General features: G+C 36.4%; 2 protein-coding genes across 3 annotated transcripts in view; one reads left to right on the forward strand and one right to left on the reverse strand.

Annotated features, from left to right (window-relative positions):
• Nucleotides 1-20,892, forward strand: part of PHF10 (PHD finger protein 10) — a 33,055-nt gene extending 12,163 nt beyond the window's left edge. Inside the window, exons 3-12 of one of the 2 annotated variants that reach the window (XM_036766024.1) lie at nt 5,934-6,064; nt 7,918-8,001; nt 9,726-9,859; nt 9,955-10,104; nt 10,574-10,683; nt 12,019-12,172; nt 13,626-13,781; nt 18,810-18,918; nt 19,158-19,346; nt 20,685-20,892. In XM_036766024.1, the coding sequence (XP_036621919.1) occupies nt 5,934-6,064; nt 7,918-8,001; nt 9,726-9,859; nt 9,955-10,104; nt 10,574-10,683; nt 12,019-12,172; nt 13,626-13,781; nt 18,810-18,918; nt 19,158-19,346; nt 20,685-20,770 (1,303 nt within the window). In that variant the 3' untranslated portion in view covers nt 20,771-20,892. The remainder of the gene's footprint in view (nt 1-5,933; nt 6,065-7,917; nt 8,002-9,725; nt 9,860-9,954; nt 10,105-10,573; nt 10,684-12,018; nt 12,173-13,625; nt 13,782-18,809; nt 18,919-19,157; nt 19,347-20,684) is intronic. The other variant, XM_036766023.1, reaches the window with a different exon arrangement.
• A 1,234-nt stretch (nt 20,893-22,126) lies between these two features.
• C7H6orf120 (chromosome 7 C6orf120 homolog) lies at nt 22,127-23,642 on the reverse strand. Its single transcript, XM_036766025.1, has 2 exons — nt 23,217-23,642; nt 22,127-22,857 (listed from the first exon to the last, which is right to left on the reverse strand). The coding sequence occupies exon 2, from the start codon at nt 22,804-22,806 to the stop codon at nt 22,249-22,251; it is 558 nt and encodes a 185-aa protein (XP_036621920.1). The 5' UTR covers nt 22,807-22,857; nt 23,217-23,642; the 3' UTR covers nt 22,127-22,248.
• Nucleotides 23,643-27,841: the final 4,199 nt, after the last annotated feature.

Raw genomic sequence — 27,841 nt, forward strand, 5'->3', positions numbered from 1 at the left:
ATGTGTTTTTTTCTGAAATCATGCCGCTTGTCGTTTCTTATAGCACAGTAGTACTCCATTACAATCATATGGCACAACTTGTTCAGTCATTCCCTGATGATGAGCATCCCCTCAATGTCCAATGCTTTGCAACCACAAAAAGAGCTGTTACAAATGTTTGTACATAAAGGTCCTTTTCCTTATTCTTTGATCTCTTTGGGGTACAGCTCTAGTAGTGGTGTTGCTGAGTCAAAGGGTAGGCACAGTTTTATAGCCCTTTGGACGTAGTTTCCAAATTGTTCTCTAGAATGGTTGGCCCAATTCACAACACCACTAACAGTTCATTAGTTTACCTTCTTTCCCTCGTCCCCTCCAGCATCTGTCATTTCTGATAGCTGTAAGGTAGTACTTCAGTGTTTTTAATGTGCATTTTTCTAATCGATAGTGATTTAGAACATTTTTTCATCTGACTATAGATACCTTTGAATTCTTCTTCTGAAAACTGCCTGTTCATATCCCTTGACAACTTATCAATTGGAGAATGGTATTTATTTTTATAAATTTGACTTGGTTCCCTATGTTTTTGAGAAATGAAGCCTTTATGAGAGACACTGTAAAATTTTTTGATATTCATTGTCTATGGTAACTTTTAGCAAAATGTAGCTTCCTTGATTATCTCCTTTAATTTAATCTGTTTTTGCTTTTGCTTTGTTTGAAATCATGATTACTACCCCTGCCTTTTTTGCTTCAACTGAATTATAATAGATTCTGCTCCAGCTCTTTATTTTAACTGTGAGTGTCTTTCTGTTTCACCTGTATGTCTTGTAAACAACATACTGGATTCTGGCTTCTAATTCACCTTTGTATGGGTGAGTTCATCCTATTCACATTTATAATTACTAATTGTATTTTCCTCCATCCTATTTTCTTCTGTTTATCCTTCTGTTTCTCTCTTTTTATCTTGTTCCTCCTCAAAAATTTGCTTTGCTTCTGACCACTGCCTCTCTGAATCCACTCTCCTTTTTATCACCTTCCCACTCCCCACCCACAATGTCTTGTATTGCCTTCCCCTCCTATTTCGCTATTGGGCTAGATAGATTTCTATATCTGAGTGTGTATGTGTATTTTTCCCTTTTTGAATTAATTCCCATGAGAGTAAGTTTTAAGCCTTGCCCACCACACTCCTCATTTTCCTCTATGTTGTAAAAGCTCTTCCTTGAGTGCCTCTGTTAGTGAGAAAAATTTTCCCATTCTATCTCCCCCTTCCCCTATTCCCTTCTCTTTCTCATCTATGAAGACTCCTTCTAACTGCCTAATAATGGTAGTTTTTAGGTGTTGCATATATTATATTCCCACATTGGAGTGTAATCAGTTTGAGTCCTTTATAATTATTCTTTCAAAACTTGTGTTTGAATGTCAAAATTTCTATTCAGCTCTGATCTTTTCATCAGCAATACTATTTCATTAAATGTCCATTTTTCTCCCCTGAAGGATTATATTCAATTTTGCTGGGTAGGTTATTCTCATCTTAACTCCTTTGCCTTCTAGAATATCATATCCAAGCCCTCTGTTCCTTTAAAGTGGAAGCTGCTATATTTTGTATGATCCTGACTGGCTTCACAATATTTGAATTGTTTCTTTCTGGTACTTACAGTATTTTCTTCTTGACCTGAGAACCCTGGAATTTGGCTATAATGTTTCTGTGAGTTTTTATTTTGGGACCTCTTAAAGATGATCAGTGGATTTTTTCCATTTCTATTTTACCCTCTGTGTCTAAGATGTTGGGGCAATGTTCCTTAATAATTTCATGAAAGATGATGTCTAGGCTCTTTTTTTGATCATGGCTTTCAGGTAGTCCAGTAATTTTTTTGGAGGCAATTGGAGTTAAGTAACTTACCCTGGATCACACACAGCTAATAAGTGTCTGGGGTCAGATTTGAACTCAGGTCCTCCTTTCTCCAGGGTCAGTGCTCTATCCACTGCACCACTTAGCTGCCTGTAGTCTAAGAATTCTTAAATTCTCTTTCCTGCATCTATTTCCCAGGTTAGTTGTTTTACCAATTAGATTTTTCACATTTTCTTCTATTTTTTTATTCTTTTGATTTTGTTTTATTGTCCCTTCGTGCCTCATAGAGTCATTAGCTTCCACTTGCCCAGTTCTAATTTTTAAGGAATCATTTTCCTCAGTGAGCTTTTGTACTTCTTTTCCCATTTGGCCAGTTCTACTTTTTAAAGAGCTCTTTCATTCAGTGAATTTTTGTGCCTCTTGTTTTTTGTGCCTCTTTTGTCAAGCTTATTTCTTTTCCCAGTTTTTCCCCTACTACTCATATCTTTTTCTTTAACTCTTCCTTGACTTTTTGTTGGGTTCAATTAGCATTTTTCTTTGAGGCTTTGCATGTAGCTATTTTCATGTTGTTGTCTTATTCAGAGTTTATGTCTTGATCTTCCCTGCCATGGTAATAGCTTTTTAGGTCAAGTTCTTATTTTTTTGTTTGCTCATTTGAAATTTATATGAAAGATGGGCTTTGCTCACCTGAGGGTGGAGAGGCTCTATGCCAGGCTTCAGGTTGTTTTTTTTCTACAGTTTTCAGAGGTAGTTCTGGGGGTCTGCAAATTTTTGGTGCTTACAAGGTGGTGATCCCTGGTGCATTGTGTTCACTGCTGTCCTGTGCTCTGGTCTTTATTCAGAAAGGGCCCCTGCTATCCAGAGGCTAGTGTTCCTCTTGGCCCTGGAACTGTGACCAGGTCTCTCCCTCTCCTGCAGCTTTGAGTGCTAATGTTCTTTTCTGCCCTAAAACACCAGAGCCCCTTCTCCCTTGTGAGTGACCACAAGCTCACCTCTCCATCCTGGAACTGAAACCTGGAACTGCAACTCAAAACTGCATGTGGGCAGTAGACTTGCCAATCAGTGCCAGCTGTAGTCAGTGCCAGCAAAAGGTTCCCTGTAATTTTCTGGCTAGTTGGCCAACCCTTTTACTGTCTCTGGGCTGAGAGCTCCTGAAGCTACTGCTACTAGTGCTGCTGCTGTTGTGGTCACCTTCAAGTTCCACTGGTGGTGCTGCTGTCATGCTTTGGGCTAGCCCTCAGATGTTACAGATCTCTCCTGTAGACCTCCTAGGTTGTCTTTGGCTGGAAAAATGTCTCCTTATGACCCTTTGTTGGCTGTGCTGCTCTAAAATTTGATTTGAGGAGTTATTTTAAAGTTGGAGGGGAATGTTGGCAGAGTTCAGGTGAGTTGCTGCATGTACTTCACTGTCTTGGCTCTTATGATGTTTTTTAATTGGTATTCCTGCCTCAAGTCTTTTTACTTTGCCATCTCTTTTGGTGCTTCCAAACTACTTTTCCCGTCACTGACTGGCTCCCACATTCAGTAGCTTCCCATTGCCTATATGTCAGAATAAAAACTCTTTTCTTAGCATCCAAAGGCCTCTGTGCTCTGACTCCAACCTCTTTTCCCCAGATGTATTTGACATTACCCTTGATGTATACTCTGACCCAGATAGTCTGGTCCCAGTCTTGTTCTATATTCTTTTGCTTCCATGCATTTATAAACACTTTTCTCATGCCTGTAATAAACCTCTTCAAATGTCCTTAGAACATTTTGGATCTCCCTTTTACCCTTATCACACTTTGTCTTGCATCATATTTTTATGCCTATTCATACATAAATAACCAAGCAGAGGGCAGAGACTGTTATTTTTTTATTTCTGTATTCCAGGTGCTTAGCATAGTACCATATGCATAATGAAAGTTTGTTGAACTGGAGCAACTTAAGTTGTGCCATTAATTGTTTTTTAGTTATTTCATGCATAAGGTGTGAAATGGCCCCTGGCATATACTTTTGAATAGCAAATAGTTTGGTGACAAACCTTCATGCTTTGAAGGAAGATTTGATTTTTTGAAATGTCCAAATATTTCAAGTCAAGAGTGGTAAAGTGGCCGGTCAAGCTAAGCAGTCACATTTTTGGTCAAAGTGTAAAGTGCAAGACTCTCTTTGGTGGTTTGTAAGCTGGCTTTGGAAAGTAATTCCAAAGAAGAATGAGTGTCCAAGTGTTTTGAGCAATGGCAACGTCTTTGGAATAAATTTATAGCCCCACAAAGTAACTACTTTGAATGGAGAGTCATTGGATATAGAAGGTTTGTGGTATATTGTGTGTTAACATGTAACATTTTTGTACTTTATATTATTACCTACATTTTATGTGTATCATGAAATAGTGGATTGAAGACCTTCCTTGGAGTCAAGAAACTTGGGTTCAAATCTTTCCTTTGATACATTGTAGCAGTGTGACCATTGACAAGTAATTCCTTTTAGGCCCTCAGCCCTTCTGGGAAGTTCTTTAAGACTTTTAAGTTACAACTTAGTTGTTAATCTGCATCAGTGGAGGGTGTACAGGGAGTTTGCTATATTGATGAAATAGGGTCAGTTGCAGCTTTGTACGGGTAGCCACTTTTATATACGTACAAAATCCACATATGAACAATACACAGACAATCACAAATCAACAATATAAAAACAAAGAATTTTAGTGTATATGCATAGATATGCGTATACAATACACATATAGTACACATGTGTATAAAAACACTTTAAGTCCCAATTCCCTTATATCTCATTACTATAAAAAGCTTATTAACTGCCTAGAGACAGGAAACTTTCTGCCCGTTTGGGTCTCTTATGGAATCTAGTATAGTACTGTATATGCAGTTAGTACTCAATAAATCTGTTAAACCAATGTACATTCTCAACCTGTTTCTTTGTGACTACATATTCTCTAAAAGGCAGGTGTGAAGCAGATTTTAAGAAAGTGTTGGATTTCTTTTCCACTAGCTAATGAACAGGCCTAAAAATAGAATTGGTACAAACCCAGAAAACTAGATTGTTGGTCCTTCATCTATCCCAGATTTGTACTGATAAGACTAGTACTTATAAATCTGTGCCACATTTGACTTATGGATTTGGTGAGACAAAGTGTCAGAACTGGTTTCAGTTCACAGACCTATTTTGTGGCGTAATTAATCGCTAAGTTCTTGTTTCCTGTCCAATTGATTGGGGAAGGAAAGGAAGGAAAAACTGAGTGCTTTCTTAGGTGTTAGATCAGTCTTCACTTTGACTTTGGTTATGAAGTCAGACATAAAGAATGGAACTGAGAGGCCAATGAGGCTTATTTGGCAGCTAGGTGGCACAATTGATAGAGTGCTGGTCCTAGAGTCAGAGAAAGTGAGGCTGGTGACCTGGCACAGCCTTCCCTCACTCAAATCAAAGTCAACTGCAAGTCATATCATCATTTCCCTGATATCATGGTCCTCTTCGAGAACTAAGGACAAACACAACCTGTTTGACAAGTCACATAACCTCTGTTTGTTCCAATTTCCTCAGCTGTAAAATGGGGATAATAATAGCACTTAACTCAGGATGGTTATGAGGATTAAGTGAGATAATATTTGTAAGTACTTAGCACAGTGGCTGGCACATAGTAAGAGCTATGTAGTTTCTAGCTATTATTATTAGTTTTGTTCTCTGAACTTACTGTTTTGCTCAAAAAAAAATACATCTGGCTCCTTTTTTGGGGGAGGGGAGCAACTACTGTGTGTATATGTGTACAAATCAATATACAGTAACTGTATTCTCAAGACCTGCAAAGTATATTTTCTTGAAATTAGGTCTGTTGCATAAAATCCAAGATGTATGGTCATATCTGCGATAAACAACAATATCAACTTAATTGGGCATTTCTGTTTGGTGTATTGTTTTTCTCTTTTATTCCCCCTTCTCATTTATCCGTTTTCATTGGGAATCAAGCAGATTTACACATGTAGCAGAGTTACAGGAAACAAACTTAGAATTTGGTTTGTTAATAGTAGCGTTTTCAAACTATTACTCACTAAAGTAATAAAAAGCTTGTTATTTATTTAAAACCTAATTTTTTTTCATTTAATGTATCTGTGCTTAGCTTTAGCTACTTTCCAGCAGAAAATCTCATAGAATACAAATGGCCACCTGATGAAACAGGAGAATACTATATGCTTCAGGAACAAGTCAGTGAATACTTGGGTGTCACCTCCTTTAAACGCAAATATCCAGGTACTTAGGATCCTAGTTTATCTAAGAGAGCAAATCTTATCTGTAGCAAATAACTTTTTTATTTTATATTGTCAACTCATGATTTTCCATGTGTGGGTGAGTCACAATATATTTTCAATTTCCTACTGGCTGACTCTTTCTGATCACTGCTATCAGCAAGTATCTGGTCTGTTTCCCTCCACCATCAGTTTGTATGTTCTAAGAAAATGTTAATTAAAATTAAATAAGAAAACCAATCAAAGAAAATTATATGCATTTGCTATCCAGATATTTTTGACACTGTTTTAGATTATTCATGCCACTATTTCCCTACTACCTGCATGGAATTAAGTTGACGATATAAGAAAGCTCTAACTTGGAGAAAGACTAAGATAATTTATCATTTGAGGCAGTTAATACAATACACCTTCTTACACTAGGATTGTTATATATGTGTTTTATGTTTTAAATTTTAATTATGGTTTCAAATTGGTAGAATTAACGGGGCTCAAAGTTGGGTTGTGTATGTGTAGAAAGTAGTCTGTCTCTAGAGGAAGATCCCAGAGATCTTTCTTTGACTCTGTGGTTAAGCATTTTTATCAATGACTTGGATATTTTGACAGTTATTAAATTGGTAAATGTTGTAGATACAATTTACTTAGATTTTCACAAATTAATTGACAAACTTTCTCATGTTCTCATGAAAAGAGATATGGGCTAAAGGATAGTACAGTTAGATTTGAATTTGGTCAAATGTCTAATCCAAATGATCATTAAATGGTTTTATGTCACCTAGGAAAGAAGCTTCTAATAGACCACTTGAGGGATCTGTGTTTGGCTTTTTACCGCTAAACACTTTTGCATTGACTTCAATAAAAGCATGGAAGATATGTTTTAGCAAATTTCTAGATTATGCAAAACTGAGGACAAAAATATCTTGGAGACGAAGAACACATTGCTAGAACTTTGAGTTGAATCTATATCCTATAGTCCTATAGACTTGGGTCTTTAAAAGAATCAACTTAAAAAGAACAAGTTGGAAAAGGAGTGGCTTTGTAATTTTCTGAAAAAGACTGAAGAGTTTTAGTGGAGTACCAGCTCAATGTAATGTGATATGGCAGCCCCAAAAGTGAATTTGATCTTTGGCTTCAGTGAGAAACATGGTATTGAGAACCACTGGGTATGATAGCACCATTGTGTGTATCCTGCCCTGGTCTGCCCAAACCTGGAGTGTATTATGGAGTTCTAAATTCCGCATCTTAAGATAGGCATTGACATATTGGACAGCATCCAGAGAAGTGTGGCTAGGGTGGTGAAGGGCCTTGAGGTCATGTCTTGAAGGTTTGGTTGAAGGAACTGGGAATATTTAAGTTAGTGAAGAGAAGAAGAGGGGCATGATAGCTGTCTTCACATGTATGAAAGGCTGTCACAAGGAAGAAGAATCATGATTGTTTAGCTTTATCCCAGAGAGCATAATTAGGAATAGTGAATTAGAAGTTACAAAAAGGCAAATTTATGTCAGGAAAAACTTGCTAATAATTAGAGTTATTGAAAAGTCGAATGGGCTGCCTTGGGAGGTAGTGAAATCTTGAAGTGAGGGCTGGAGGACCACCTGTTAGAAGTGGTAGAGGGATTTTCAGTCAGGAATAGGTTGGACTTAAATGGCCTCTGAGAACATTTCCAAACTCTTAGGATTCTATGATTCCACTTCATTGTTGTCACAAGTTCTTGATACTGAATATATAAAATACAAAACTAATTTTTAAAAACATTTATTTTAAAAGCCTTTTCTTGAAAGTTCATTTAATATGCAGTTGGTATTTGAAATACATAAAACTTCAGAATTTTTAATAGCGTTTTGTTTTTTTCTGGAGATTTAGAGCGACGAGATTTGTCTCACAAGGAGAAGCTCTACCTTAGAGAGTTAAATGTCATCACAGAAACTCAGTGCACTCTAGGTAATAAAAGATTTTAATTATAATTTTAATTGAATTATTAATTATAATTTAATTTTAATTACAGTACAGCATTTACAAAGTGTTTTGGGGATAATATTTGTAAAGTATAGTCTGGCACATACCAGGTCCTTAAAATGCTCATTCCCTGTACTTTTCTCCCCCTTTGGATAATATTTGTCTTCTTAAAATATTAGGCAAAAATTAATATTTAGATTAACAAATTAGATTTTGAAATAAAATCTCATTGCCATTTATTGTTAGAAATTTAAAGGAAAAACTTGATTAAACATTATATAATACACAAAAATTTTCCTAAATTGTTTTGAGGGATCATGTAGGTACTAGTACTTGGATTTTTTAAAATAACATCTCATTTGTTCTATTTGTAAAATTAGTTCTAATGTTTTGAAAACAGGTCCTTATTTTACATATTTCAAATATCTAATTTTTAGACTGGTGAACAGGCTGTACTTATTTTGTAAGTTCTGTGGAATCAGCTCAGTTTTTTTCCCTTAATTTTACTTGAGATTTCTTTTATTTAGGGTCATATTCTGAGACTTTTTTTCCTCTAATAGGTAGATTTCTTACTATAAATCCATAGGATTCTTTTTTAAAACTATGAGAAATGGCTTTTGTGGATTTATTTTAATTTTCTATGAATATTTTTGTGGAACTTTAGTTTGAATTGACAGTCATTTTAGGGGATTAAAGAATAAATGCATTGTGTTGAAAATATTTCTCAATTTTATTTTCAGGATTTTAATCATAAGATATTTAAAAATTAGTGAAAATTACACGTCATATCCAGTAGAGTTCATTGAAAATATAAGCAAATTTTTCTCATATATAATATATAAATGAGTGCAAAGTTTTCCTCCATTAGTCTTTTTCTGATACCTCATTGTGGTAGAGAAGTAACCCTGAGATCTCAAAGACTGTGCTAGTGGAACAGAATTTGTGCCACTAACCTTGAACAGTTGGAATGGAGATCTTCTGGTGGCCTATAGTCTGTCTGTTATCTGAGGACTAATCAGGTTAAATTTAGATGTTCATCCTCAGAAGGCTGACCACCAAATGATGAATTTTTTCAGCAGTAGAAATTTATGAAGGCTGTCTACTAATGCATAGAGAGCCTGTGATCTTTCAGGACAGGTAGAGGGAAAATTAGTTCCCTGTTTTACACTAGTAGTGTTAAACTCAAAGAGAAATGGGGGCCACCAAGCATATATAAAGATCGCTATTGCCGCATATTAACTTAGAAAGCCACACATTAACATTACCTATGTATTATTTTTAATTATTTTGTTAAATATTTCCCAACTACATTTTAATCTTTTTTGGGGACTCTGATATTGTGGGTGCATTTGGCCTGCAAACTGTATGTTTGACACCTAACACCTGCTTTAAACTGTTAAAGCAAAAAGGGTGGTGAATCTTTAATGCATACTATTTAAAAAGGAGCCTGGCTAAAAAATTAGAACTATGTTACTTTTGGAAGTTTGTCAATGGATTTAATTTTTTACAAATCACTTTAGGTTTGTTAGTTTTACTTTATGGCTTTCTGATTTTTAAATTGAAAATATTAGCAAGAGCATTTGTAGTATTGAAGATTTGTAGTATTGAAGTATATGAAGTATTTTAAGTATTGGCAGATAGAGGGAAAATGTGTTTATTAGCAAAGTGGTCTATCCTTTTAGCATTATTATTCTTTTTATCCAAAATAGGTCTAACAGCATTACGTAGTGATGAAGTAATTGATCTAATGATAAAAGAATACCCTGCTAAACATGCAGAATATTCTGTTATTCTTCAAGAAAAAGAGCGTCAGCGAATAACAGATCATTATAAAGAATACTCTGTAAGTCGTCTCTTATTAAAGTCTGCTTTGTGTAACTGTGGAAAGGTAAGTTTTTACAAGTTTTGTTTTGACTTCTAGTATTACCATTATTTCAGCAAATGCAACAACAGAACACTCAGAAGGTGGAAGCCAGTAAAGTGCCGGAATACATTAAGAAAGCTGCCAAGAAAGCTGCCGAATTTAACAGCAATTTAAACCGAGAGCGGATGGAAGAAAGAAGAGCCTATTTTGATTTACAGACACATGTAGGACAGTTTAAATTGATCAATTAATATAGGTAGCTGATATAGTAGAGGGTTTCTCTAGTTTTTCTGTCTTTGCCTAATGAACGTCTGGTAGTATTTATTTATGGTTTAAGCCCCACATGCTTCCAATAATGGAATGAGGTAGTATACCTCTCTTTTTTCCTCACAAAACTTAAAACACAAATAAAATTGCATAATGATAGTTGCAATAGAAGAAGCAAGAATAAAAGACCAATTAAAAGGAACAGAAAAATGTACTAAGAATCTCAGCTGAGTTAGCTACTGCTCTTAGCTATGTAGTAGAACATAAGCTCCCAGGGGCTCTTGAATTTTTGTCTTTATCTCCTGTGCCACACAACACATAGGGTTATGCATAACTAGATATAACATATAACTGTATATTAATATATGTAAGTATGTATGAAATACATATATGCATATATATTTTCTTTAATTAAACTCAATGCAGGTTATCCAGGTGCCTCAAGGAAAATACAAAGTATTGCCTACAGAACGAACAAAGGTTAGTTCGTATCCAGTGGCCCTTATCCCAGGACAGTTCCAGGAATATTACAAAAGGTATTTGATATTTCTACTTATTGTTAGAATTGGCTGTTGGCTGACTTTTAAACTAAGCTAGTGTTATATGACTGTAAAACTAGCAAGAAGTCTGTCTACCTCAAATGCCAGTTTAATGGGCTCAGATATTCTCAGATCAATTCTAGGGAAGGAGATTTAGTTCAAGTATTCGAGCCTCATCCATAGGATCCTCTGTAAGCTAGCTCTCCCTTCTGCTGCTTGTCCTGTTCTCTTTTCCCATGGACAACCCTGCACCTCTACTTTTCTTCTTTCCCTGGGTCTTCAGAGTGAAGGGGAAAGCAGAAGCCTGCAGAGGCTTCAGATCATTCTCCTATTTCTTAGGCACTGGCTCTGGCCTCCTCTTCCAACCCCCCATTCTAAGTGCACTGAATCCTTAGTTTATTTTTTCTTAATTAGATAAAGACATTAAAATGTGAGGCTAAAGTAATTTTTTTCTATTAAAAACTCTCCATATCATTCCCGTTTTTCTCCCTTTAGTCTAGAGCCATTGAAGTTTTTGAATGGAATGAGCATAGGTTTACAGACAGACACACAGACACACACACACACACACAGACACACACACACAGACAGACACACACACACACACACACACACACCCCACCCCACCCCACCCCACCCCATTACATCATAATGTTTAATTCAGGCAGGTCAGCAACTTTTTAAAAGGGATATGCAACCTATTTACCTCCTCTCCTTTTGGCAGGCTTTGTTGTGGGGAATTTGAACTTTGGGAGAAGTACTTCTGCCAATGAGAGTGAAGAGGAGGGTTAGTAACTGACACCAGCTGAACTAGGTCTTGCCAGCTCCTAATTTAGATGAAACAGATTGTGATAGAGAACACTAAATTTATCTGGAGGTGAATTATCAGCCCTAGAAAGGTTTAATATGTTATTGAAATCCACTCCCTACAAACATAGCATGCCACTTTCAATCTGATCCCCCCACCCATAGCGTCTTTTGATAATAACATAATGCCAGTCAACAAAATGTTGTTGAGGTTTTTCTCTTTTAAAACAATTTTCAATTGCTTGATGGCAACTTGGTGCAGTAGAAGAAGCAGTCAGGGTGGCCTCATTGGAGGCTGATTATCCTGGCTGTGCCATCTAGCACCTTTGTAGCCAGGGCAAGTCACATCACTCTCAGCTTTTTTCTCTGAAGAATGTGGGGGTTGCTCTAGAGGATTCAAGGTTCCTTTCAGCTCTAAATCCTATGGTCCTATGAATAATTTTTTTTAAACTTTGAATTAAGGTAGGTGTTTCACTAATATTTCATGGCAAACTAACACTGAGAAGAATTGTCACTGACTTTTAGGTACTCACCAGATGAACTACGTTATTTGCCATTAAACACAGCACTCTATGAACCTCCCTTGGATCCTGAGCTGCCTGCTTTAGACAGTGATGGAGATTCAGATGATGCAGAAGATGGTCGAGGCGATGAAAAACGAAAAAACAAAGGCACTTCGGTAAGATAGAAGATTGAGATTCTTTAGTGGATTAATGCTTTTCCCTTCTTGAAGTTTGATAATTGCTTTACTATGAAAATTATGGCATTTTCATTGCTTAAATGTTATGTCCAAATGTCATTATTTGTATTTTCCAGTTTTGAATAAGAGGAGGTTATGTACAATTTGGAGAAAATTTGACAAATATATACATACACAAACTATGTGGCACATTTGATAAATCTTGAATCATAGTCCTTCTCATAGTTTTTTGTGAAAGTCAGTCCTATTTGTAAAATGAGGAATAGAAAACATTCACTAAAGCTGTTGAAAAATATTTTACAACTTCATTAGATCCAATTTTAATAGCATTTAAAAGTACCTCAGCACAAGTTAAAATCTCCTGAGATTTTTAAAAAAAATATTTGAGAATATATTGCTTCACTTTTGCTGGCACAGTAACACCTTCAGACCACTAAAATTACGTTAATGAAATAATAGTAATAATGGAGGCCCTCTTTTTGAGTCTATTCTTCATCTCTAAGATATGTGCTTTGAATTGTTTTTCAGGTAGCACTGAGGTATACCTCATGAACTTTCTTACCTCAGAACCAAAGGTATACACTTGGCAAGGATTTAAGGTGTACTTTGAAACAGGGCAAAGTTTTCTGACTAGTTAAAGAAATTTAATGCATGACTTTGATTTCATTATACCATATCTCAACCAGGTGATATAACAGATCATAAATAAGCCAATCCGGGGAATCTAGTGGCTTTAAACAATTAGTGTGCCTCCCCAAATTAGTCATTTATTTCCTAGTCACTTATAGGCCTACTGCTTGAAGTTAATTATTATTTAAATATAAAAAGTTGGATAATACTGCTGTCTTGGAAAGATTAGAGTAGCCTTTATAATCTCCTTTCTTTTATATTTTACAATTTATAAAAACCTCAGAAAGTTCTTCGTAATCACCAATGTGCTTTTTTATGTCCCATTGGTGATCTCTTATTAAATCCAACGTAAAAATTTGTGTACATTATTTTAAAGTAACAAAAATTATTCTAATAAGGAAGTTTTATATATGTACAGCAAGAATAGTATAGAAAGTAAGACTATAAATACATGAAAAAATTCAGTTCTTTTTGCTAATTTTTTATACTAAGTCAGTGAACAAAAACAGAATCAAAAATTAAGTTCTCCAGCAGACAAAATGTTTACTTAGCATTTTTGCTAATTTAGGTAAGAAATGAAAGTAAATTTCATTTATCTGAACTACCTCAGTCTCTGGTGGGGGAGGGAGGGAGGTGGTCTATTTTGAATGTATTTTAAAGCTTAAAACCTCACCAAGATGGGGGAACACTCTTGTTTTTAAATTAAATAATCCTTTTTAAATTCTTTTTTCATAATTAGATTCAAAACTCAAAATAAAACCCATCTTCTTTCCAAAGAAATGTTGTGCTATTTATATTTTAGGACAGTTCCTCTGGCAATGTATCTGAAGGTGAAAGCCCTACTGACAACCAGGAGGATTCTTTTCAGGGAAGACAGAAAACAAGAGATAAAACTGCTACGCCAAGAAAAGAGGGCTCCAAACGTTCTGTACTATCCAAGTCAGTTCCTGGGTACAAGGTAGAAGAAAAAAGCCCCTGACTCAGCTTCTTTCTGACCAGCCTCTCTCCCTGAAATATTTAACTTTGGTTTTCAAAATATGGAACTTCTGCTTGCCGTACTTCACTAGCTGCTCCTCTGTGGTGTGTTCAATCTGTTTGCTTCCTTCCTTTTTGCTTTATTCACTGGGTGCTTTTCTGTTACTTTGGCTATTTAGTAGCTTTTGTTTCTGTATCTTAACAGATTATAATAGAGGATTTTTTCCCCTTAAAAATAACCAGGCAAGTATGCATTTACAATTTTTATTTTCTAGGCAATAATTTTACATTTATTTCATCTTTGCTTTAGGTAATGATCATAGCTACCTGGCATTTAATACCCGTCATTGTGTATCAGTATTTAGAAGAGCCAAACCAATGCTATGCTGTTAAGTATCATAATACAGATGGATATATAGTTAGATTAATTATATTTCTAGAGTGCCTTTCACTGAGAAAATCCAAAATTAATTTAGTCTATTGAGTAGTTTATCCACCAGCTAAGTGTAGCCACCTCTGGGGTAAAACAGCTATTTAGTATGTCAGACAGACTTCTGCTATAAAATTTAACAAATACATAGTCTGATAGGAATATAGTTCTGCGTTACTGCAGTTTTAACTTAGTCCAGTTCTTTGGTTTTTAAGTGGTCTCTTTGAACAATGTACACAGAGTGATAATTCAGCTGAAGTGTTGAGTACACTCAAATTAAATTCTAAAATGATTATCAGTATTAGGTATAGATGGGAGACAGGATAGAGGGAGAGAAAGATTGGGTGCTCTTTTGTAGTTTGAGATTAAGTACAGCATAAAAGGAGTTGGAATTTAGCTGTACAATTTTAAGTTTAGGGTAGTTATAAGGAAGATGGCATAGTGCTTTTCATCTAAAGATGCTTAAAAATGTTGGAAAGTAGAGCTGAAATGTGAAATTAGATACATGATCTTTTTTTCACACTGTTTAATATTTTATTTGAAGTTATAGTGAAGGAAAGATGTGGAGCAAAGTGATCAGGAGGATTTATTGAGTAGAGCTGTTCAATTTTGTTTTATAGGATTGTGAGTTGGGGGGTCAGTATTTCAGAAGAAAAAGTTTTAGTAAGCTTTGTATGGATTCCTCCTTTCTATAAGTATTTAAAACCTTTTTTTTTTGTCTAGCCAAACACCCACCAGCTATTTTGTAACTAATTGAAAAATACTTCCATAGACCACTAAAATATGTTTTTTTATAGTCCCTAACAAATATATCTTAAGCTTTAGCCAGTATCTGTTCTTCTAGGGGTGGCTTAAACATGTTGGAAATATGTAGTTTTTGACAATTACATTTTAACACATAGAACTTAGCTATTTAGTTATTTATTGAAGACTCAAATTTCTGCCCAGTAATTGTAAGCAAATGAAATCCAAAGATGAATTTTAGAGAAATGAATTTTTATGAGTGACTGTGTACTGCTGGTCCAATACAACCAAGAATTTCAGATGAGAATAACAGACTTACAAGCTCATTGTCCTATTTTAATGTAGTCTAATTCTTCTCAATCTTAAGTGATCTTTTTGAATATAAAGGGAGGATACTAGACTAATCATGGGTAAGAAAAAGGGGATTTGAAATAAATGTTAAACTATGTATGTAATACTACAGACTAAAAATGAAGACCTGTTAATTCAATACTATCATTGGTTTAATGCCTAAGAAACAGTTACGTATTAACTTGAAAGTTTAGCACACAAAGTTGTTAAACACATCATGAAGCATGTATGTTATATCTTTCTCCATACCTTTCAGTACTTTATGTTTCTGATACTTAAAAGATTGGAGTTCTGTTCATTGATTTCAGTGATAACTCTGAAGATATAACAAATATCTGAAACTTAATAGATTTCAGTATGAACATGCTTAGTAGACATTAACTTTGGTATGAAAAAATGTAACCAGTATTGATTTGCCAGAATGTGCCTAAATGTTGGGGTACTTTTAGCTGAAGGCTGTATTTAGACTTTACAAGATACGAGTTTTTAAAATCAGAGTGTTTATGGTGTTTTGCTCTAGATTCACTCATGCTTACCCTTAGTTTATAGGAGAGTATTCTCTAGGTTACATTAACCTGACAATAAATCACAATTGTTAGGACACAAGACTACAAGTATAGAATTAAAATCTATATTATGTTAGTACTGCTATGAAGGTTTCATTTAGTTTTTGGTTATTTTTCCCCCAAGCAGGAAAAACTGATACGTTATTTACGAAAAACTTTTTTTTTGGAGGGGGGCAAGACTTTTTAGAAGATGCTTTAGGACTGTTTGGATACATGTCATTTAATTTGTTGCAAATATGGAACTTCGATGTTGCTACAACTAGTGGAAATAAGACTTACTATCCCAATTGGCCACCACAGGGTTCTGTTCTCTGAATCTTCAGGAGAGTTTTGCACATTATTTACCTTTGTCCCTCATCCCTACAGTCCACTGAGAGACTAGATGCCCAGAATATTTTATATTTGCTTTATGTGAAAATCCTACATGCAGGCAATCTGACTTCTTGTAGAACTCAGAGTGATTGAATGAGTTCTTAATTGAGACTTAAGCTAAAGCAGCAGCACAGAAAACACCATGGAGGTCTCTTTCTTACTTTCATTCTCTTGGTCTCACGGTCTTTCATTTTCTTTCATCACTTCCTGTCTTTTTCTCCCTCCTTTAAATTTTTTTTTTTATCAAGATGAAGACCATTGGGTAAGATGATATCAAGCTTAAGAGTAAACTTACAGTTTTCCTGGTATCTTCTTTTCTTCTAGTTTTTTTTTTCATGTATTTTTGATTGTAGAACTTGAATTGCTCTGGAATGTGACAATATTTAGCTTTGCATTTTATTTCTTTTGCATTGTTTTGTAAAGGAGCTTCTATAACTGAAGAACCCTTTCTTAGAATTTATTATTATGGGAGTAGTACTTCACTGTTTTTAGTGAAACATGTTAGAGAGAAGTGAAATACTATGCCAGTATCTTACTTTAAAATTCAAGTATTAAAAATAAATATACCTGGTACATGTAGCACACAGGTACAATAACCAAAATTCTCTTTAGCTTTGGTGGATTGAGAGGGAAATTCCTGCTATATATTATGGCAGCTACAGACTCAATCATATCTGAACTAGAATTTGGATTAGAGAAGTGCACTTGCTAGCTAATTTTTAGACTTTTTGTTTCATTTTGCTTTAGGAAAATACGAAAACCTTACGCTTAGAATGTAGTAGTAACAACAGAGGGTAAAATACTGCAAGACTGAGGTTGGAGCTGTGACACTATCCTTTTGTTGGGGGGAGCCAGGGTATAAAGGTAGACATAGAGATGTAGAATAGGTAACAGTAAAGTTTTATATGTATGTTTTCACTTCCATGATATTTATTATTTTGTAGAGACATTTGTGAATGTTTAGATTATTTTATTGTTTTTATTATATTTATGTATAATACAGGTTGACTGCTTTTTTTAAATAAATAAGCAAAAAATTCCTTATGAATGCCTCTGTCATCTTTTGCCAAGGAATATAACAATTAAAAGAGCTTTTAAACAATGGACAAACTTTTCAGGCCTTACAGCTTATGAAGGTGACAAAATGAGTCTTTCAAAAATTGTCTTAAGATTGGAAAGGGAAATGAATAGATATGGAGCTCCTCAGGGTATTTGGTATCATATGAATGAGAACTTAAAAACTTAAGACATATTTGGAACAGTTTTACTCAAAAGGGGCTTAAACAGTTTTTCACTTAATAATTTTCTTTCCCTTTTTTGAAGCTTAAAAACTTATTCTCTACCAGCTTTGTCCTTTTCTAGTTGGTCACACCTTCCCTTTCCTCTCCCTCCACTGAATGTGGACCATGTTTCTTTATTTTCAACTAACTTTTTTGGTACCAACAAACGTTGGTAAAGGGTTTAAATTGCATCCTACTGCTTTATGGGTATGATTGCAGCAGGAGAACAAAAATATAACGAGCACAGCTTGAATTCTGGTTATATGTGTGTATGTGTATATGTGTGTGTGTATATATATATGTATATATGTGTGTATATATATGTATATATTACTATAAAGTATATCTAAATCCCCCACACTTTTCATTGGATTATGCATTATAAAGTGAAGTAGGCCAACCCTTGGCCTACTTCACAAAACTATTTTGTGTATCTTGATGAACCATTTAAAAACTTTTTTTGTTCTCATTATTGTGAAAGCAAGTTAAGGATGGCTGGTTTCTAAGGGCTTTTGTCACAAGTTACTAAAAATTAGTCTTTCTTGCCTTTCTGAAGATTGTTTTTTTCCTTTCCAAATGTTTGGTACACAGAAGTGAATCTTTTTTCCCTTTTAGTTTATTTCAATGAATTTATGCGGTATGCAAGGGGACAACCACAAAATCTAATTTTCACATAGACATTTTGCAAATGACAATATATTCGTGAAGCCATTCTGAGTTTAAAATGTTAAAAATTTGTTTCATTTTTATAATTTAATTTCTCATATAGATTGATTACAATTAATTTTGGATACATTAAAAAAAAAACTAGATAGTATCCGGTCATGCAATGTCAACTTGGAAATTTTATAAAACCTAAGACTTTTTATTCTACAATGGGAAAAATAATTTCCATATAACATTTTCATTTGCTTACCAAAATTTTACATTAATTGGAAGGAGGAGGAAAGTGCAACATCGCGTTATATTTTCCTTCCAATCCTTGATACAAATTAGTTTCTCCGATCCTCGAGGAGTGTAAATTGCTACATTCAGTCTTAACATGAGCATCATATTATTAACCTATAATTAAAATTAAAATCCAAGACCTCAGTTAGTTGGTCATATTATGTTGCAAACCTATTCGTGTTGAGCTATATCATACAAAAAAAATTCCTCTAAAATTTAGCAAATTACCAAAGTAAAAGTAAGGAGATACATTAAAATTCCTTTTAAACCCATACTAAGTTCTTCTGGCATGAATTTATAGCCCTCTTCTACCCTTCCAGCCAAAGGTCATTCCAAATGCTATGTGTGGGATTTGTCTGAAGGGTAAGGAGTCCAACAAGAAAGGAAAGGCTGAATCACTTATACACTGCTCCCAATGTGATAATAGTGGTAAGTATTGATGTATCTCTTAAATATTTAAGTGCTATATTCACTGTTTCAAAAGTTTGTTTTCTGTCTCAATTGAGCTAAAAGTATCAAGTATAGCAAATACTTTAATACAAGGTTTCATTTCCTTCTATAGTCTTGACATAATGAATTTCAGCAAAAATTATCCTAATTATTTTAATAAAACTTATTGAAAAATGTGAAATTTGTGTCAAGTATTACTAATATTGGTTTTGATTTAGGCCACCCCTCTTGCCTGGACATGACTATGGAGCTTGTTTCTATAATTAAGACCTACCCGTGGCAGTGTATGGAATGTAAAACATGCATTATATGTGGACAGCCCCACCACGAAGAAGAAATGATGTTCTGTGATGTATGTGACAGAGGCTATCACACTTTTTGTGTGGGGCTCGGTGCTATTCCATCAGGTAATCAACCAATATCAGTCTTAGCATTTTGTTGTAATAGAACCTTCAAACATTGCTCAAGACTAAGTAGAAACATGCAGATTGTCATTAAACTCTGTGAAGGTGGAGGCTATCTCTTTGTATCTCCTCCAGTGTTAAATGTAGTGTTTTTTACTCAGTAGGTACTAAAATGATCACTTCAGTGAATTACTGACCAAAATGTTCAGTGATAGAATAAAGACTGCTTATTAAATGAATTATTTGTTTGTCATGAGTATTTCAGGCAATTGTGTTTAAACTGTATATTTGGTAAGATTTCTATTAAAGGATTACTAGAAATTTACCTGGCAAAATAAGAACTACTACACTAAAACCATTCTGGAAATCTATTCCGAAATGTAGAGTTTAAGCACAAAAATGTAATTCAAAAATGAAATGGCCAAAGTAAAGGTATCAGTTTGAGATCTTGTGAATTGTATTTTTGTAAACTTTCACTTGCATAGTTTAAAACTCTAGCTTCATACTGATGTAATGAAACAATACTGTTTTACATTCTTCTATGTTTATGTATTTTGAATACCTTACTGAAGCAGCACAGTAGCTTCAAATGGTGTTAGGATACACAAAATATTAAATAACACTCCTTTTACTATGGTAACTTGATGCAAATTAAAACAAATACATGTGTAATTGTGTTTTAGGTTCATGTAGTTTTTGACATTTTTTTGCCTAATTTTCCAAAACTTCAGTGTAAAATATGCCTGAAAATAAAGATGTGTAGAAATTACACTAAAGAGCTAAGAACTTGTATATTATTTCAAGTACTGTAGTAAATTGATATATCAAGTATAGAATGCAGCACATTCATGCATGGTGCTGTTACATATTGATGTGTTAAAATACTGCAAAAATAGAGTAGCCATGCACTGAGAATACTGTGGAAACAAGCACATCAGTAATCCACAAGAAAGTTGAACAGGACAACTGAAGCGAAATTGAATCAAAAGCCTTATTCCAGGATTTTTATTTACTGAGCTTTATAAGAATGATAATTTCTGAAAGTGTTTAAAACATTCCTTTGGGTTCATGCAACAATGTAGCACTAAAGGTGGCATCATAATTCCATTCATTTGCATAATTTGTTATACTGAATTCTATTCTTTAGAAACTCATGTTATATTGAAAATTATGTTTTTTTCTTTAAGGCAGCTTCACATTTTTCTGCTTAATGACATTTTCTCCCTCGTATCAAGGACTATCATTAGTGACTTGATAAAAGAGAAAGGGTTTTAAAGATGTTTGATTAGATGTTGTTACAAATAAAATTCTTTCTATATTAATCAAAAATTTTTCTCCTAGGTCGGTGGATTTGTGATTGTTGTCAAAGAGCTCCGCCAACACCCAGGAGAGGGGGCAGAAGGGGAAAAACCAGCAAGGAGGGATAAAATTACAATTTTTACCTTGATACTGTTATTTGCATTGTGAAAATTTTGGTGCCAATCAATTTACCACTTTGTGAAACACACTTCCTCATATTGTTGTCAATAAAGCATTTTTCAATTTTTAACTATGTACTTAAGTTCTATGAGTTGACTTACTTCTAGAAAGTTATAGCCTACTTCCCAGTAAGCCTAATTTTAACTTAATCTACAAATTATTCTATATAATATATAAAATCACCTTTCTGAAAATTCAATGAAAGGAATGTTTAAAAAGTTAATTTTTAGAAATTGATCACATTTTATTAAGAAGCCTAAAACTTAGGGTTTCCCTCATTTTTCCCACTACTATTTTATATTCAACTACGGACTACTACTTGAATTTAGTTATAGATGTACAATTTCATAGTTCAACTGATTTTGTAACAATTTTCAAACAGTAGTCCAGTGCCATAGTTTAGTATCTAAAACAACAGGATAAAATTAGGGAAATTGCAATTTTTAGACAAAATAAATCTCGACTATCAACTTTTAAAGCATATGATAAATGAAATTATTTTTTAATTAACCCAGCTGGTGTATGGGAAAGCAAACTGAACTGGATGGAGACTTCGCCTCTGCACGAGTAGCCTGATATACTAACCAGCTTTGTGATCTTGGTTCCCTAGAAATCCCTTAGCTTCTGTGAGATATTAAACTGTTCTCAATTAGGCCTCTTCCAGTTTTAAAATTGTGATTCCATGAAGTCTCAGCATTGTTTCAGTTACTGTACTGAATAACCCTAGGTGACAATTGATTACAGCTGAAGTGTTGCTTTATTTCTATGGTTCCTGAGAAAGTCTGGAAGTGTATGCTGGGGTCAAAGGTATTTCTAGCTTCACTCCACCAACTTAATGTTGCTAATGCCTCTTCTTTGTAAATTGCCTGGAAACTATGCAGCAAAATATGTAGTTAGTACCATTATTTCTTAGGTAGTGTGGGGATAAAATGAGATTTACTTCACGGACAGTACATGACTACTCTCCATTTAAAAACTGATCATCTTAACTTAAACATTATAATGGTCCATAAGTAGTTTGCTTTAAGTAGTGTAAAAATTTTAGAAAGTTAAATTTTAACAAAATTTTTGCAAATTTTTTATAAAATCTATTCTCCAAGTTGTTTTACGTAAGACTACTGCCGTACTTAATGAACCGCCTGACAAACTTAAATGAAGTCTAAGCATTTTTATTGTACATTCTCCATTTATATGAACTCTTCTTTCCTGAAAGAAAACTACAAATCTTGTGCTTGCTGCTCTTATTTTGGGGGGAATTACAATACAAAACTAAATATGGCTTTTTTCCCCACCCACCCACCCTAAAAAAGATACCCTGAACCCTATATTTCCTGAAACATATAAAAAGTAGCAATGTTCACAGCAAACCACAATCCACTTCACAGGTTAAGGATACTGTATTCCAGTGTATGTCTGTCCAATGACATTAAAAAAGAACCTCAAGTATTAGTTTCAAAATGCCAATTATTATTGTCCAAACAATGGATTCTTCATCTTGAGACGTATCTTCTGGTGTATAAGGCTGCTTTTGGCTTGTAGCTTTACCATCTGTGGCATAAGTTGCTTCACCAAATGGATATTCTACAACCGTTCTATCATAATATACTTTCATTTCAAATTCACTCTCAAGGTGAGATGGATGTCCATAGATACCTATTCCCACAGGGCGCTGGAAGTGTCCCGGCACGAAAACAACATCCTGGCCACAAGTTACAGACTGTAATTCATATTCATCAAAACTTGGGTGAAGTGTGGTATCAGATACATACAAATCTGCATCACCTTTTAAGCTTTTCATTTGAAGAACTATTTTCCCTTCATGATTTAGTCTCAAATAGCTATAATTTCCAGCTCCAATCTGGCCCTGCACCACATGCAGGAGAATCCATTCTTCAGGTACTTCCTCCTCCTCAATGCTATTCACTAAGGACAGTGCTTGGGATGTTAGAAGTAGCAGAAGGGCTTTCTTCCAAGGTATTGCCATAATTGCTGAAGGCTTAGTAGCAAAAGAACTTACTTGTCATCTGTAGACGTCCTGTTAATATAGAACAAAACGATTACCAACAACCTAGATAAAGCGACAGTCAATTTGCCGGTTTACTAACAAACGCTAAACTGAATTATTTGGCCAAAAAACAAAACCAAAGTAAAGAAACCCAAATCACTAGGGGCTACTGCTTGCTTCGCCAACTTTCCCTCCATGATGACATTACCTAGAGGATAGAGACAGAACGCGGGGAATGTTTCTACATTCTACAAACAAAAGCTTTCAAGAACAGAGAGATGGCTTGCAGAGTTTTTTTCCCCTTAACCTCACACAGCCCCGGGCACGGGACAAGTGCACGGACTCCCCGCTCCGCACCTCCCCCCGGGTGGAGGCCGGGGGACCGCGACCTGGTTTGTAGCGACTTCGTAGCAGGGCTCAGGCCCGGCAGGAGCAATCTGTCGCGGGCGGCTCGCGGCTCCCCTTCCACGAAGGCAGCTCTGGACGGGTTCTTGGGTGTCCACCGTCTGCGGGTCTAGGCCGAGCCCGGGCCGCCCCAGGGAGCGGGGGCCGCGGCTCGGAGAAGGCCGGGCCGGCAGCGGCAGCTCAGGCCAGACCGGCGGTGGGCGCGGCTTCACCCGGGGTTTACGCTGGAAAGGGGCGGGCTGGCGTCCCGGTAGTACCAACTGCTCGGGTCACAGGGAGGGTGAGAGGGCTCTCCCAAACAGCGACCCCAGAGAACCAAGTCCTCCGCAGCCTGAGTCTCACGGCCGCTCCCCGGAGCTCGGCGAACCCGGTTGGCACCATCTGGTCCGAGAGCCGCCGCGGCCGCCGCAGCGGACCAATGAACCGGAAGTGGGAGAGGCCGGACATCCACTTCTCGCGAGAACCAGGATGAAGCCTGAGGCCGGAAGAGGAGAAGGAGGGCGGGGCGCGGGAGAAGGAACGCGTTTCTGTAACCCCGGGAGACCGGTGAGGCTGGGCTGCGATTGGGGGGAAAAGTGGTGGGTGGAGAAATATCTTGTCTTGTCTGGCTGGAGCCAAGACCAGGAAAAAGATTACAGTAACGAAACCGGAACTGGGGTCAGGATTTTGTCTAGGCTTGGGACTCCCGGGGCCTGGGGATCTGCCGGGGTTTGCGGTTGGATGGTACTGACGTTAAGCTTTCCGAGACGCCTGGAGCCCCCTCTTCACTCCAGCAACTTCTTGTGTTTCTTTCTTGTGGATTTTTCCTTTGGTTCTAATTGTTCTTTACAACTTGACTAATATGGAAACAGGTTTAATATGATCGTACATGTATGACCTATATGAAATTCATGCTGTCTTGGTGAGGGAGGAAGGGAAGGAGGGGGAAAAATTTTTAAACTCAAAATCTTATAAAAGTGAATGTTGAAAACTAAAAATAAATAAATATGTAAAAAAAGAAACTCTCAGTTCAGGCAAAACCTTGTACAGCTTTCAGTTGTTAAAACAACCTCTGAGATAGGTTGCCCAAGTAATATTATTAACTTCATTTTTATGGACTGAGTTGGAGTGCTGGTCTTGGAGTCAGGAAGACCCGGGTTCAGATCTCATCTCGTGACACCATTACCTTAGGCAAGTCATTTCATCTGTAGGTGCTTCAGACAACGCCCCGGACTTTTTTTTTTTTTACTAAACCCAAAGATTGGTTCTAGATTTACATTCTCCCTGATTCCACTACATTCTACTATAGTCCCAATTAGACTGGAAATATCTTTGATCAGAACAAAGCGTGTTAAAGGCAGCACAAATATAATCTCTCCAAGAAAAATAAGACTTGCTCTTTAGATAGTGATGTAATTCCCTGGGGAGAGGAGTAGTATGAGCTCTGCTATCTATCTCAGAAGGCTGTTCTAACTGCCCTGCAAGCTTTTCTTTTCCCAGTGGCTTTATTTCCACTATTGAGAAAGTCTTTGGATTGCTATGGGCTTTAACTCCAGAATGAAACTGCTTTTTTGGATCAGATTGTGTCCTTGAAATGTATCTGCATGGGGGAATTCCTGTGATTTTTCCCACAAGAAAATTTTCCCTTCTCAAAGGGAAAGCTTTTTTCCCCCTTAGCAGGGATCTCCTGGGTGTGTGTGGGAAGTGTATAGGTACTAGATGTCTACCAGATGACTTAAAGACAATGGTCTCCTGAGCAACCACCTCTAACAGGATCAGATTTTGGCTTTATAATTCCAAGCTGCATTTGAACAGGCATTTTAAAAACACATTGAAATAGAAAAGAAGGGCTCACAGGCAGGTGTGTTCATGTTCATGCACAGATGCATAATAATTACTCATTTAGCAGGGATTACAATCACTAGAAATGGGGGAAGTTCCTGGCTCCTCTCCTAGGTTCCTCTCTGACCCCGGTAATTTTTTAACCATGCCCAGCTGTGAGACAAGGGACAGTGAGAGGCAAATGGGAAAGAGAGGCAGGTGCCCTCCTAGTCCCTAGATCCAGAAGGTAATGTTAATGCAGGTGGGAAATAGGATGCAAAATGTAGTAGGCCGGCCACCATGGGCCACCATGAAAATGGAGCTAGAGAACAACTTATAAGGTGTTAGGGGAAAATGCTTTATTTTTTCCTGAAGCTGAGAACTACAAGGTGAGAAACTGCAGCGTAGCCAGCTATAGAATACAGAGAGTTTAAGTGATTTGCCCAAGGTCACTAGCTAGGAAATGGCAAAGTCAGAGTTCAGAAGCAGCTCTCTTGGATTCTAAATTCTTGCTACTTGCTCACAGGTACCTGTGACTATTTGTGAGACCCGACCAAAAGCACCATCCTCTTGCCTATCAGCAACTTATTAATTTATACTATTACTCTGTGACATGTTCATCCTAGTTACAGAAAATCCTGGCTATGCCACTTCCTAAAATCCACTGTATGTCTTGTAGACACATCATGATTCCAATTCATAGAATTTCAGAGTCTAAAGGTAACTGAGAGGCCATCTAGTCCAATCCATATTGGCAAAAGGCTCCCACTACCTCATTACTCCATAAGTGGTCATCCAGCCTTCACTCAAAGATCCCCTTGAAACTACCTTCTCCTCTTAACTTTGCTATTTCTGTTAATGGCAATATCATTTCCCAGTAACCCAGATTCTTGAAATTTCAATCACCTCTGACTCCTTCCTCTCCCTTGTCCCTGAATCCAATACGTAGTCAAGTAGTTACTTACACAATATCTTTTGAATCCTTTCCTTTCTTTGCATTTGACTACCTATTTATATATTACCACCATCACCATTTTAGTTTAAGCCATAGTACTTCTAGCCTGGATTATACTGGAATTCCCTCCTAACCTACTTCCATTGCTGACTTCAGTCTTTCCACTACCAATAGACAAATTTTTCTAATATACAGATCTGATCATGGCCCTCTCACCACTCAAAATGATGGTGATTCCATTTTGACTCCCAAATAAAGAGCAGATTGCTGCTTAGCCATTGTCCACTTGACTCCCCAGCCTACATTTCTAACCTTATTTTAGGTTGATTTTTTTTCCCTAACATGCCCTTTACTTTAGCTAAATTGAACTACTGGCCCAAAACACCTCATGCTTTTCCAGTTCTGGAAAGATAGTTTGGGGCCAGGTTGTAAAGAGTTTTAAACACCAAACAAAGGAATTTATATTTTGACTTGGAAACAATAGAGAGCCACGGAAGTTAATTAAGTAGGCAAGTGACACGATCAGATCTTATGTTAATAAAAATAACTTTTGGAATCAGGGTGGAGGTTGGACTAAAGTGGAGAGAGACTTGAGATAGGGAGACCAATAATAACTAAGCTATTAATACTCACTTTAGGGGACCTGATTTCAGAGGCTGGCTGTATGAATATAGAGGGTCAGATGCAAGAGATGTGGGGGTAGAAAGAACAACATTTGCCAACTGATGGGATATGTGAAATGAGAGTGAGGAGGTGGGGATAATGCTAAGGTTATGACCCCAACAGATTGTAATAAATATGGTACCTTAGACAGAAATAGGAAGGGGTGGGTTTGGGGGGAAGGATCATAAATTCCATTTTGGACATGTTGAGTTTGAAATGTCTCCAAGATATCCAGTTGGTGACAACAGTTCTGGAACTCACTGGAGACAGGAAACAAATATGTAGATCAGTCAGTATTCTGCAGAGAGTTAATAATTAAACTCATGGGAGCTTATGAGGTCCCCAAGAGCAAGAGTATGGAGAGAGAGAAAATAAAAAGGCCCAGAACAAAGCATTGGAGAATACCTGAATTAGAGGGCATGGAGAAGGGGCAATTAGACAGGAAGAGGACCAGGAGAGAATAATGTTGCAAAAGGGGAAGGGAATCAGCATTTATATAGTCCCTATTTTGTGCCAGGTTCTTTACAAATATCTCATTTGATTCTCACAACAACCCAGTGAGGTAGGTACTGTTATCATCCTCATCTTACAGTTGAATAAACTGAGACAAATAGAAGTTAAGTGACTTGTCCATAATCATACTGCTGCTAAGTGTGTGAGGTTGGATTTGAATTCAAGTCTTCCTGACTTCAGGCCCAGCATACTATTCTCTGCACCACCCAGCTGCCAGTTGAAAACCCAGAGAGGGGAGAGCCTCTAAGAGGAGAGTGTGGTCACCAGTCTCCAGTACAGCAGATAGCTCAAGGAAGAGGAGTGAAAAAGACTAGTAGATGAGGCAATTTAAAAGATCATTGGTAATTTGTGGAGGAAACAGTTTCAGTTGAGTGATGAAAGATTAAGGAAGAAGTTGGAGAGGTAGCTTAGTGGATGGAGAGCCAGACCAGGAATCAGGCCCAGAGTTCAAATACAGCCTTAGATACTTACTAGCTTTTGACACTGGGAAAGTCATTTAATCTCTCTCAGCCTCAGTTTTCTCATCTGCCAAACAGGCATAATTAAGAACCCCTACCTCTGAGGATAAAATGACAGAATGTTCGTAAACTACTTTGCAAAGTTCTATATAAGAACAAGCTATTTTAAGTGAGAGGAGAAGTGGAGATGATAAAAGTAGCTAGCTTTTTTTTTCTTTTC

Source organism: Trichosurus vulpecula, chromosome 7 (assembly GCF_011100635.1).
Source record: "Trichosurus vulpecula isolate mTriVul1 chromosome 7, mTriVul1.pri, whole genome shotgun sequence".
NCBI lineage: Eukaryota > Metazoa > Chordata > Mammalia > Diprotodontia > Phalangeridae > Trichosurus > Trichosurus vulpecula.

What these genes read in the sequence shown, in the direction of transcription:
- C7H6orf120 (XM_036766025.1), bottom strand. Translation starts at nt 22,806, where the DNA reads ATGGCAATACCTTGGAAGAAAGCCCTTCTGCTACTTCTAACATCCCAA.